We start from the raw sequence: 12,266 nt of genomic DNA on the forward strand, positions 1-12,266 counted from the left end.
TACTTTTGATTGACGCAGTCAGAAAGGTATCAATTCAACACTGTGCTTACTTTTCTGTGTTTTGACAGGTTTTTACAAGTGTAGTCATTCTTTTAACATAATACACAATTATATTCTGCATATTAATCAAAGTGTATTCCTCCCTCTACAGTGCCGTCTTTCACCTTCACACCAACAGGTAAGCACTCATGCACGACACATTCATTAATAATTTGCTAATTCAGCAAAAGTATTCAGAGTTGTTTTGTTTAGTTTTTTCACTCATAATCATCTTGTGGATTAGTCAAAACGCAGCCAAAACTTGTGCTAACTTGATTGACTGGCCGCCGGCAACCAGGGATGCGATTTTAAGGGCGGGACAGACCACCGACGTAGCAATTAGACTCGCTGTGGCAACTTTAGTGACGCAGCCATTTATACAATCCACCTCTAAACGGACTGAAATCTACACTATGCCTGGTGTGTAGCAATTTAGCTTTTTTGTTGCCTTCTACGAGACCCAAAAAAACATCACTTACAGTAGGGAAGTGTTTCATCTGGCCCCTTTTCCTGGGTGGATCTCCCGTGAGAAGAAGGGGGGTTAATCATTTTGCATTGCAGTCTGCTGAAAATGATGGAAAGTGCCACTCTACAAAGCAACTGACACTGTGGCCAAAGTTAGAATTGCCACAAAACACATTTTAAGATATTCAACACTCTACTTCCATCTGCCGGCCAAAGTAGATAGTGCAACCCCCCGATTTGTCACGTTTCATGTGTCAGGTAGGCTGCGACTGAATCTCTTTCCTACTGTAATATTAAAGAAGTGCTATTTAGGTTTCAATATTAACATTGCATAGCTTATTTTAACACTTGAATGACCGTTAAACGATGCTAAAATGCTACATCAGAACTAGAGTTTGACACGAGAACTGATTATTTCCATTATTTGCGAAGGCAGATCTGAACTACAGGTCAACTTGAGCTTCCCATAACAGAGTGAGGAGGTTCCACCGTAGAGGCGTGCTCCTTTAATTGATGTTTATTGTTTGGCTAGCAGTCTTGTTTTGTTTTCCCCCCCGCGGCCTTAATATGACAGCGTCGTCATTTTTAATAGCTGCACGCTGCTGCGATGAAAAAGCAACAATCAGAATTCCATCGCTGCAACCTTTTTCTCACACTTTTAACTTGCACCGAGCAATAGCTAAATCCATTTCTTGCACTTCTACCTCGTGTCCTGTCAGCAGTGAGATTGTAATTAAAGTTTTGAAGTTTATCTCTGCCTCACACATGGGGGAGCTTTTAAATGCGCTGAAGCCAAAACTCAACAAGCAAAGAGCTCTGCATTTGTGTTCTTCATAAGCCTCTTACATCCCGTGTGTGTGAGAGATTTCCAAATGCATGTGAGGCCAAAATGGTGACTCAAATGCAACTTGATGCATAAAACCATGCATACTCACTCACCTAGATTGATCTAAATGTTTTCTTTTTCCAGTAGCTTACCAGAGAGGTGGAGAAGGAGTGAGCAGCGCTGGAAGGTAAGAGTGGTTCTGTGTGTTTTAAAAAGACTTTGAGTACCAAGCAAATAAACAGACCTGAATGCCGTTAAGTAGGGCGACAAATGCTATATCGATCCTTTGCAGGAGATTGCTCTGTTATTGCCGCAGCCGTGTTTACAGTCAGTGTTACAAAAGACACTTAAATTATAATACAATCTGAAGGCAACATAAACAATGTAAATACAATAGAACAATGTATGTCTGTATGGAAGCTAAAGTGTATTATTGCATCACAAGAAATACAATATCATGTTATGATACAATAAAATGCACATAAGAGACACAAATAAGGGACAAAAAAATACAAATTAAATGTAAAAAAATACTCACAAATTTAACAAATGTATGCATGTTCATACCAGAAGTTGGAATATTATGTAAAATTATGATAACATGTACATGAGTGACAATAAAATGAAAAACTTAACTTGTCAATAAATATACTATCACTATATAGTCTTGTTATTACCAAAATACTGCTGCTCACTGCTCCCCTCACTTCTTAGGGGGTGAACAAGGGGATGGGTCAAATGCAGAGGACACATTTCACCACACCTAGTGTGTGTGTGACAATCATTGGTACTTTAAATGTAACTTTTTTACTATATATAGTATTATACTATATATTTATATATAATATATATTGATATATATATATATATTGAAATACATATATATGATGGAATATACATTAATTATTGAACACTTTACGACTAAATTATTTGATAATTAAATATTAAAACAATTATAAAATACAATAAAACATTTTGAAAATGTATAAAAAATGTTCCCAAATAATTAAAATATATTGCAAATATAATGCGTTTTAAAGACAAAATCAAAGCGACAAAAAAGTTTCCTTTCCCAACTACTTTGGCACGTGTTGCAGCCATGAACTTCTAAGTTAATTATTATTAGCAAAAAAATAAATAAAGTTTATGAGTTTGAACATCAAATATGTTGTCTTTGTAGTGCATTAAATTGAATATGGGTTGAAAAGGATTTGGAAATCATTGTATTCCGTTTATATTTACATCTAACACAATTTCCCAACTCATATGGAAACGGGGTTTGTAGATGCAGTGTAAAGTTATGTGAATATCTTGCTAAAATGCACCTAATGAATACAAAACAGACACTAAAACAATAATAAATAATGTAAGATACTCAAAGAACCAACAAAAAAACATCTTTCTTAATTATGTGAGATACAAAATAGTCTTTAGTCTGAGCAGGGTGTGCAGTCAAGTGAGACAATAAGAGATGGAAAAGAGTTGGGCTGCTGTAATTGCCTTGCTTGCACACTAGAGGGCGTGCTGGGCTTTGTAATGCAGCAGAAAAAGGGTGTGGAAGGAGTCAGTCAGTCAAGTCCACTACATGTGACACTTACAGGAACAAAGAAAGCCCTGCTAGGAAGGAAACATCACCCTCTTTACTGTAGAGTGGAGAGCTGGATACTACCACTAGGCTGTGCCGTTGCGTTGCTGCAAAACACTCTCTCTCTCTTTCTCTCTCTCGCTCTCTCCCTCACACACACACACACACACAAACTGTCTCTTTATGGTACACAACGTCTGAAAGAAACACAAACAGTGCAGGTCAAGGCTTGTGCAAAGTTGAGTGAACTCAGTGGCACATCTTTGGCGCTAGTAAAGCACAAACAAGCTAACGTTGTGATGGGTTCAAGAGCGTGGAGGTGGTGCGTTCGGGGGTTCATTCTATCGATCGTACATCTAGTTAGCAACAGTGGAAGTGAGTTTTATCCGCTTGTCTAATCCGGGCGACTCAAGGAAAGTGTTGTCGGCTTTGGGCAAATCGAGCACACACAATCTGTTTAGCGGGGATTTTTGTCTCCATAGTGTGCGTGCGTGTGTATGTGTATTTGTGTGTGTGTGGGGCACATAAATACTAAATCCAGATTTCTAGTTTCCCTCTTCTCAGTCGCTGGATAAATAAACTCCACTTAATCTTCTGTGTCAATACAATGTTACTGCAGCTCCATACACACACACACACCATTGCATTGTTGTTGTTGTTGTGTTAAGTTAACCCTTTCTTGTCTGTGTGCAGGCCCGGCCTTCTCAACATGGGGGAGTCGGCCACACAGCCCTGGCTGGCCGACACCTGGCCCAACTCGTGCTCCGACCACAACAACTGCAGCATCAACTGCTGCGCCGCCGGCAACGGCAACAGCGACAGCAACCTGGCCACGTACAGCCGACCCGGTAAGTTAGCGCCACGCAAACGCAACACCGTAGGAGCGCGGTGAGTGCGGAGATGAGGCAAGAAGTAAGCCGCCGTATCTGGGTTAGCTCCCTAGAGAGTTCCTGCATAACCTGCAGAAAGGAAATATTAGGATTAAGAGCAGGCTGCTGGTTTGTTTGATTTCTCCGAGGCACAACTAGAGCTGTTTGCAGAAAGGAAGTCAAAGAAATGTCGACAGGACTATAAGGAGGCTTATTTTTCAAACTGTTGTTTTAGTTGCTAATGTCCTTTCCTATCGAGTGGCCACGAGGGCTGCACGATTAATCAACATCCAGGTTTTAATTAGTGCATGTTCGTCAATCAGAACTGTTGACCCTTGAGTTTGTTCGTCTATCGCTTCAAACAGGGAGAAATGGTAGAATTAACTGAACGCAGTGAGCCCTCTTTTCTGTCATCCACAATCTTTGTCTCGGTGGGCGGAGAGCTGGGCGCCAGCTTTACACGCACCGAAAGCACGGACAGAGAGTCCCCTTAATCATGACTCGCGAGTGAGAAGTGTTGTGAAATAGCAAACAATAAACAAGGCCAAATGTCTCAAATCGTATGGGCAATATGAGCCCATCAACACGAACGAACGAGCGAGAATGCCGTGATCACGTGATAGCAATAAACAAAAGGACAACGTCTGACCTCATTTTTGCAACTGGGGAAAAAAAAAAGCACTTTAAGATGTTCCGTATTTATTTAAGTTATATTTTTGCTGACAGAATTGAGAGTTTATTTATTTTCACGATAACCAAGTTATTTACATTCCAACTACAATGGGAAACAATTCTACAGCAATGACAAATACAAGTGTATATCCTTTTAAATGGTTACTTCAATTACTAATAAGTATTATGATTACATTACTTTATAAACATATCATTGTTATCGATTGTTTCTTCCGTTTAAGTGCATGATGTAGACAAAAGCTCTGAGTCTGTCTGCATAAAGCCACATATTTTTGAAAGTAAATTATATATTTTTCTAATGTGTGGCACTTTGACACAAGAATATGTTGGTTGACAGTCTAAAAGTAACATGTCTCTTCCTTCACTTGTCATTATTGCAGTTTTATGCATTTATATGTATAAATATAAAAATCGCGAATTGAATCGCAATCAAAATTGTGATTATCGTATTGTCCGGACTATAGAACGCACCGGTATTTTAGGCGTACCCACTAAATGTTAGGGGGGAAAATATTTTTCCATATATTAGCCGCACTGACCTATAAGTCGCAGATATATACATTGCGAAATGAGATATTTACACAGAAAGATTCTGTAAATGTTTATATACATACCCTAATGGTGTCTGTAACACGGCAGTAAAATGGCCGATCAAACAAAACAGAAGTCATGGACCCACTAGCTGCGGAAGCTATCTATCCAATCAGCTAAACAGACTCAATAACTCCACAATGACGTCTTTGTGAAACGGAAACAATACAAAAAGAATGCCATTGTCATTTAATAATACTAACACAGACACTCGTAAACGTGTTAACATTTTAGCTAGCGCCATTACATTACGATAGCACACGCAAATATGCGTGAAAACACTCCTACAAACATCACACATGGGACAGTTTAGTAAGTATGAATGGTTTTAGTTACATTGTAAAACTTACAAATGTTGCTTGGAGTGATGAATGAAGAATCTATACGAGTAGAAACGCTATGGACGACTTGAAGACTAAACCTCACTCCGTTGAAGAAGAAAAAAAGCACTACCGCTAAACGGCAGTGCTTTTGGACAAGTGAGCAAACTTGTCCAAATGATGGCGCCATAGCACCAACAATAAAACACCTCATTGTATTTGCTTGATTTTTTGGGGGGGGGGGGGGTTGTGAAAACTTTTTATTATTGCCCTTTATTATTATTATCATCCTCACTGCCTTATAAGCCACATTGTTCAAAGTGTAGGAAAAAAGTAGCGGCTTCTAGTCCGGAATTTACGTTTTTTTTCTCAAAATTGTGCAGCTCTTGTGGTCACCAATGTAAGAAAGGTGGTGGACTGCGACCGCACAAAACATATCAGATATCAAACATGCACTCACTGGTTATTGTCTTTATCAGGGGTTCTTAAATGTTGGTACAATCTGAATGAAAAAAACAAGACAAGTTGAGTCGGCAAATGTCAAAAACAAGTCAGAGGACAGAATATTTATTCACTGGCGAGCTGGAGCTTATCCCAGCTATCATAGGGTACACCCTGGACTGGTCACGGATCAATCAGGACACATTAATAACATTTGCTTCTATGCAGTGGCGGTTCTAGCTTCAATGGCGCCCAGGCCGGGACCCCCAGACTGCCGCCAATATGGCCCATAGCTAGAACCACCACTTCACCTATGGGCAATTTAGAGTCTCCGATTAGCATCATTAGCATGTTTTGGGATGTGGGAGGAAGCCGTAGTACTCGGAGGGAACCTTGTAAAGCTGACATGCTAAGTATTAGAACATCAGCCAGAAATAAAACGATATTAGAAATGGGGCTGTCAGAATTAACACATCAAGTCATGCGATTATTCAGAAAATATACATTAATTATGTACAGGAGGCATGGGAGTCATATGGCCCCGTTCCTGGGTGAATCTTGCGTGAGAGGAAGGTAGGGGGGTTCATCTTTTTGCAATGCAGTCTGCTGAAAATGATGGAAAGCACCACTCCACATAGCAACTGACGCTGTGGTCAAAGTTGGAATTACCACAAAACACATTTTAAAATATTCAACCCTCTACTGCCATCTGGCGACTAAAGTGGATAGCCCCACCCCCAATTTGTCACACTTCATGTGTCTGGTAAATCCCGACGAATGGGGCCGTATGAATCCCCTTCCTACTGTATACACACACATTAATCAGATGATTTGTTTTGACTGTACATGCTCATTTATTTTACCTGAGGTTGTTATACGGTCAGTGATCAGGTCAATGCATACATACGTGCATAGGTGGTGTGCTCGCTGGAACATTTCGCTTCCAAATAAACCCAGAAGGGACTTTACACAAAACTGTTACCAAGTTTTGAACAAATAAATGACATGCATTAAGTAAAACACAATGATAATACAGCTGTGTTTGTGTCAAAATATTTGTTTGTTTTTAAATGCACTTAAGTAATTTACTGTGATTGATCATGATTACCGTATTTTTCGGAGTATAAGTCGCACCGGAGTATAAGTCGCACCTGCCGAAAATGCATAATAAAGAAGGGAAAAAACATATATAAGTTGCACTGGAGTATAAGTCACATTTTTTGGGGAAGTCTATTTGATAAAACCCAACACCAAGAATAGACATTTGAAAGGCAATTTAAAATAAATAAAAAATAGTGAACAACAGGCTGAATAAGTGTACGTTATATGAGGCATAAATAACCAACTGAGAACGTGCCTGGTATGTTAACGTAACATATTATGGTAAGAGTCATTCAAATAACTATAACATATAGAACATGCTATACGTTTACCAAACAATCTGTCACTCCTAATCGCTAAATCCCATGAAATCTTATACGTCTAGTCTCTTACGTGAATGAGCTAAATAATATTATTTGATATTTTACGGTAATGTGTTAATAATTTCACACATAAGTCGCTCCTGAGTATAAGTCGCACCCCCGGCCAAACTATGAAAAAAACTGCGACTTATAGTCCGAAAAATACGGTAATCATAGTACAAAAGTGTGATTGATCTGATTGAAAATGTAATCATTGGACAGCACTAATGAGAATTATTTACATCAAAGAGTCTGAAATAATCATAATCTAAGAATGCCAGTACTGAGGGCAACAGGGCCCTGGTTATATAATGTTCATAATAATAATAATCAATAACATGGTTAATAAAGCCATGCTATACATTCATGTAACATGACGGACGGCAGCTAAAATCATAGATAAACACATTTTAAATGGGATATGTTGTGAACAATTCCACAACTTTTTAAAATAATGCGATAAAACCGTAACTTGAATGCTAACGCTTCTATGCTAGCTAGCTAGCTATCTATAAAGGTAAATGGACTAAAAATATCAACACTACAATATTATTGGCCACTAGATGAAACCAAACCAATCAGGTCGTGCTGTTCAGTATCGCGGCCTCTGATTGGCTTAGCCTAAGGCAGCATTACTATATTGGATAAGTACATGTAGGTGACTGCTGTATGATGATGTTATTTCATTTCTAGAGGGTTCTCATAACGTTCAAAAATACACATTTAGAAGGTCGTGAAATGTTTTTTTTTTTTACTGTAACTATGAAAATATTTGATTCATAAGTCGCGAAAATTGATTTACCACGGTCAGTTCCGGAACCAGTTAACAGCGATAAACGAGGGATTACTGTATAGTAGTGCTGGGCGATATATCGAGTTTGTAAGATATACCGATATATTTTTAAACAAGATACGAATTAAGAAAATATCGTAATATCGATATAATTTATTTCACGTTAAAATTACCAAACGCCGCTTATTTTTTGTGTTCCTTGTTCTCCCCTGCTCCCCCTCCCCTTCCTCCTTCCATGATTGGTTGGTTGTTTACTATGATGAGTCACGATTGGTTAAGGACAGGCCAATCACAGGCAAGATAGGGCGGGTCATGGAACCAGGCCGGGAAATCACGAAGTGCCTGCCTGCAAATGCATTTTTTTATCTGAGTTTGATACATTTTGTATTATTTGCACAGCTATTTTATTTATTTTACGTAGAAATAAGATGTTTGTATTTTATTTCTGTTATGTAATTCTGTACTACTTAAACAGTATAGGATAGGTGTTTATTGTCATTGCACAAGTACAACGAAACTTTGTTTTCAGCACAAACCCGTTCAAGATTAGACAAACAAACAGTGTACAGGGTTACAGAACAGGATTGCTGATGGGTCGCCACAAGGCGCCCCGTAAAAGATGGGAAAAAGGTAAACGCTGGGGAAAGATGAGTAAAAAAATACAATCTGGACTGGGCTCCTAAGGGGACCCAGTCTGGAGTGGGAAAAAACCTCCATAGCAAAGCACATATACATATTACAACGTACATCTCGAGATATCTAGCAACAGAGGGGAGGGAGTGGGGGGTCATGGTGGCAGGCCGCAGCTCTCAGGCGCTGACCATCCTTCCATCACCCCTATGGGATTTGCATCGAGGGCGTTGGATTTGGGGGTGGGGTATGTATGTGTGGCGTATATTTTTGTGGATGCATGTGTGTGTGTGTAAGCCTGCCGCGTGTCTCTGTTTCTTTTCTGTGATGTTAATACCCATCTTGACTAACTGGGTTAATAAAAGTGCCACTGACTGTTTACAGCATGGGTGTCAAACTCTGGCCCGCGGGCCAAAATTGGCCCGCCGTGTAATTTCACTTGGCCCTTGAGGCGATATCAAATTAACACTAGAGCTGGCCCGCCGATTATATACAGCGGCGGAGCCGCGGTAACACCGCATTCACTGCTAATTCTCATACTTGCCAACCCTCCCGGGAGACTCCCAAATTTCAGTGCCCCTCCCGAAAATCGTCACGTCCGCTTTTCATCCAGTCCAACGAGTGCTGGCCCAGTCACATAATATGTGCGGCTTCTGCACGCACACGCAAGTGAATGCACGCATACTTGATCAACAGCAATACAGGTTACACTGAGGGTGGCTGTATAAACAACTTTAACACTGATACAAATATGCGCCACACTGTGAACTCACACCAAACAAGAATGACAAACACATTTCGGGAAAACAACCGCACCGTAACACAACATAAACACAACAGAACAAATACCCAGAACCCTTTGCAGCACTAACTCTTCCGGGACGCTACAAGGTGTGTGTTGGGGGGGGGGGGGGGGGGGGGGGGGGGGTTAGCGGGAGTGTATTTTGTAGCGTCCCGGAAGAGTTAGTGCTGCAAAGGGTTCTGGGTATTTGTTCTGTTGTGTTTATGTTGTGTTACGGTGCAGCTGTTCTCCCGAAATGTGTTTGTTATTCTTGTTTGGTGTGGGTTCACAGTGTGGCGTATATTTCTGCCAGTATTAAAGTTGTTTATACGGCCACCCTCAGTGTAACCTGTATCGCTATTGATCAAGTATGCGTTGCATTCACGTGTGTGTGCGTACAGAAGCCGCACATATCTTGTGACTGGGCCGGCACGTTGTTAGAATGGATGAAAAGCGGACGTGACGACAGCTCGTAGAGGACGTTAAAGGCACGCCCCCAAGACTGTGGTCCGGGTGGACTACGAGATATAATGACTGATGAACACCTTCGTTCGATAATGAAGGTTGCCTCAGCTCAAAGCCTGAGCCCAGACATTAATCAACTAGCATCCAAGAAAAGATGCCAGTTATCTGGCTTGGGCACATCAGATTAGATCAGTGTGTTGCAAACTGAGCAGTTTAAAGTCCTGAATGGTTGGTTTATTCATTGTTATTTTATTTTCAAATGTATTAGCCTGTGGAAAAAGTTAATGTTGATATTTACCTCAGAAGGCTGCAAATAGAAAAGAGGCATTCAATTTTTATTTAAATTGTATTTGATATGCCATTTATATTTTTATTCTTATTATTATTATTTGAAACTCGATTTTGCATGTCACTATAAAGTTATATAACCCTTGCTTGTTCAATATTCAATGCAAAACTTGTTTGGGTCCCTATTAAAAGGTTAATTTGTTCAACCTTGGCCCGCGGCTTTGCTCAGTTTTAAATTTTGGCCCACTCTGTATTTGAGTTTGACACCCCTGGTTTACAGTACAGTTGTCATCCACTTAAATTTCACTGAATATCGCTCAAAAATGAATATATTTATATGTATACTTTCACCGAAAAATATATATGGACAAATATATCGAATATTGGGTTTAAGTAAAAATATATCGAGATATACTTGTTCGTTCATATCGCCCAGCCCTACTGTATAGGTACATTTTAATAATAAACATGTAGTTAAATTGACATACATTGTCAATCAAAATTCAGCATTATTGTCTATTTGGGTTTAGATTTGTGTCCAATGAGTATACACAGACAAGAAAATAGGCCAATAGGGGACTTTTTTTTGTCCTATTTTGGAAACTTGAGCTGCTTTCCTGTTTGGAACACTGCACCATTATTGTTTTTCGTGTCTCTCATACTGTTCAGTCCAATGTGTGACCAGCCTTTTCATTTTGTAGCCTGCTCTTGCACCGTGTTCTCTGTGTGAGCTTCAAGTAACAGAGTGGACATGCAGTGACATGTTTAATAGGAAGTAACAGTGTGTGTGTGTGTGTGTGTGTGTGTGTGTGTGTGTGTGTGTGTGTGTGTGTGTGAGTGTGTGTGTGTGTGTGTGTGCGCGTGCCTTCTAAATGTGTGTCCACATTAAGAGGATGACTGCCTCGGTGACACAGCAAACTAACGGCAATAAACGTCCCCTTATTGGTTTCCACACATCCGCCTTTTAAAGTGTGGAGCTGCTTGGAGGTTGTGATGGCGCGTCCGCCGCCAGCAGCCGTCCTCTCTGTATTTACCGCAAGGCTGCCTCTTGTCTCTGCCGGAGGATTTGAATATTTTATGAGCCAGGGAAAATTGGATGTGTCAGTGAAGTAGCGGCCGATCCCCGTGTCTTTGATACAGACATGAGGCTCTGTCCCTCTCAATGAGTACAGACATGCTCGCCGCCACGTGGGCGGGAGCCAAGATGGCGCCGGTGCGAGCTTAGCCGTCATGCGGTACCACCTGTGTCACCCGCTTGACTGGAAAAAATGACTAGGAAAAGAGTGTGAGGGCCACAATGATAAGAAAAACAAATCATGTTACCCGAAATAGGAACCATTTTTGGTTACCTTTGATCGGAGCGCAAATCTGCCAAGCATGCCAAAATGTATACAAGACAATCGGCTGAAAATCAGTAAATGTTAAAGAAAAAAATATATAAATATTGATTTAATAATAAATATTTATTTACTGAATTTTTATTCAAATATTTATAAAATATATTTTTTTCAATATTGTATTTATTTAATGGGGAAAAGTACTAAAGTATATGTATCACTATGAAATATTGAGGGAATATTACAAGTCAACATTAAATATTGAGGTACCGTATTTTTCGGACTATAAGTCGCAGTTTTTTTCATAGTTTGGCCGGGCTCCAGTGCAACTTATATATGTTTTTTTCCTTCTTTATTATGCATTTTCGGCAGGTGCGACTTATACTCCAGTGCGACTTATACTCCGAAAAATACGGTAATAATAAAACAGTTTAAAAGTAAAGTCAGCAAAATTGCATAAATAATCTTGTGATGTAGTCCATTAATAGGACGGTGAGCTATAAATGAAATAAAGTGCTGTTACACAAGTACAGTAATTAAGTCACATTTGATAATAAAATAGTAGTAACATCAGGATAATTTTGTAATATTTTAATGAGGAAAAAATATATAAAATATTAATGATTAAAATTCAAATTGTATTAGTATTACATCTTATAACAATACAACTTTTTTTTACT

The 12,266-nt window shown here is 39.5% G+C and overlaps 1 protein-coding gene across 1 annotated transcript in view; it reads left to right on the forward strand.

Moving 5' to 3' along the window:
- Nucleotides 1-12,266, forward strand: part of robo1 (roundabout, axon guidance receptor, homolog 1 (Drosophila)) — a 697,256-nt gene that overhangs the window by 654,179 nt on the left and 30,811 nt on the right. Inside the window, exons 20-22 of the mRNA XM_061972616.1 lie at nt 152-178; nt 1,475-1,517; nt 3,609-3,763. Of these exons, the coding sequence (XP_061828600.1) occupies nt 152-178; nt 1,475-1,517; nt 3,609-3,763 (225 nt within the window). The remainder of the gene's footprint in view (nt 1-151; nt 179-1,474; nt 1,518-3,608; nt 3,764-12,266) is intronic.

The sequence above is a fragment of the Nerophis lumbriciformis genome, linkage group LG17 (genome assembly GCF_033978685.3).
Source record: "Nerophis lumbriciformis linkage group LG17, RoL_Nlum_v2.1, whole genome shotgun sequence".
NCBI classification, from domain to species: Eukaryota; Metazoa; Chordata; class Actinopteri; order Syngnathiformes; family Syngnathidae; genus Nerophis; species Nerophis lumbriciformis.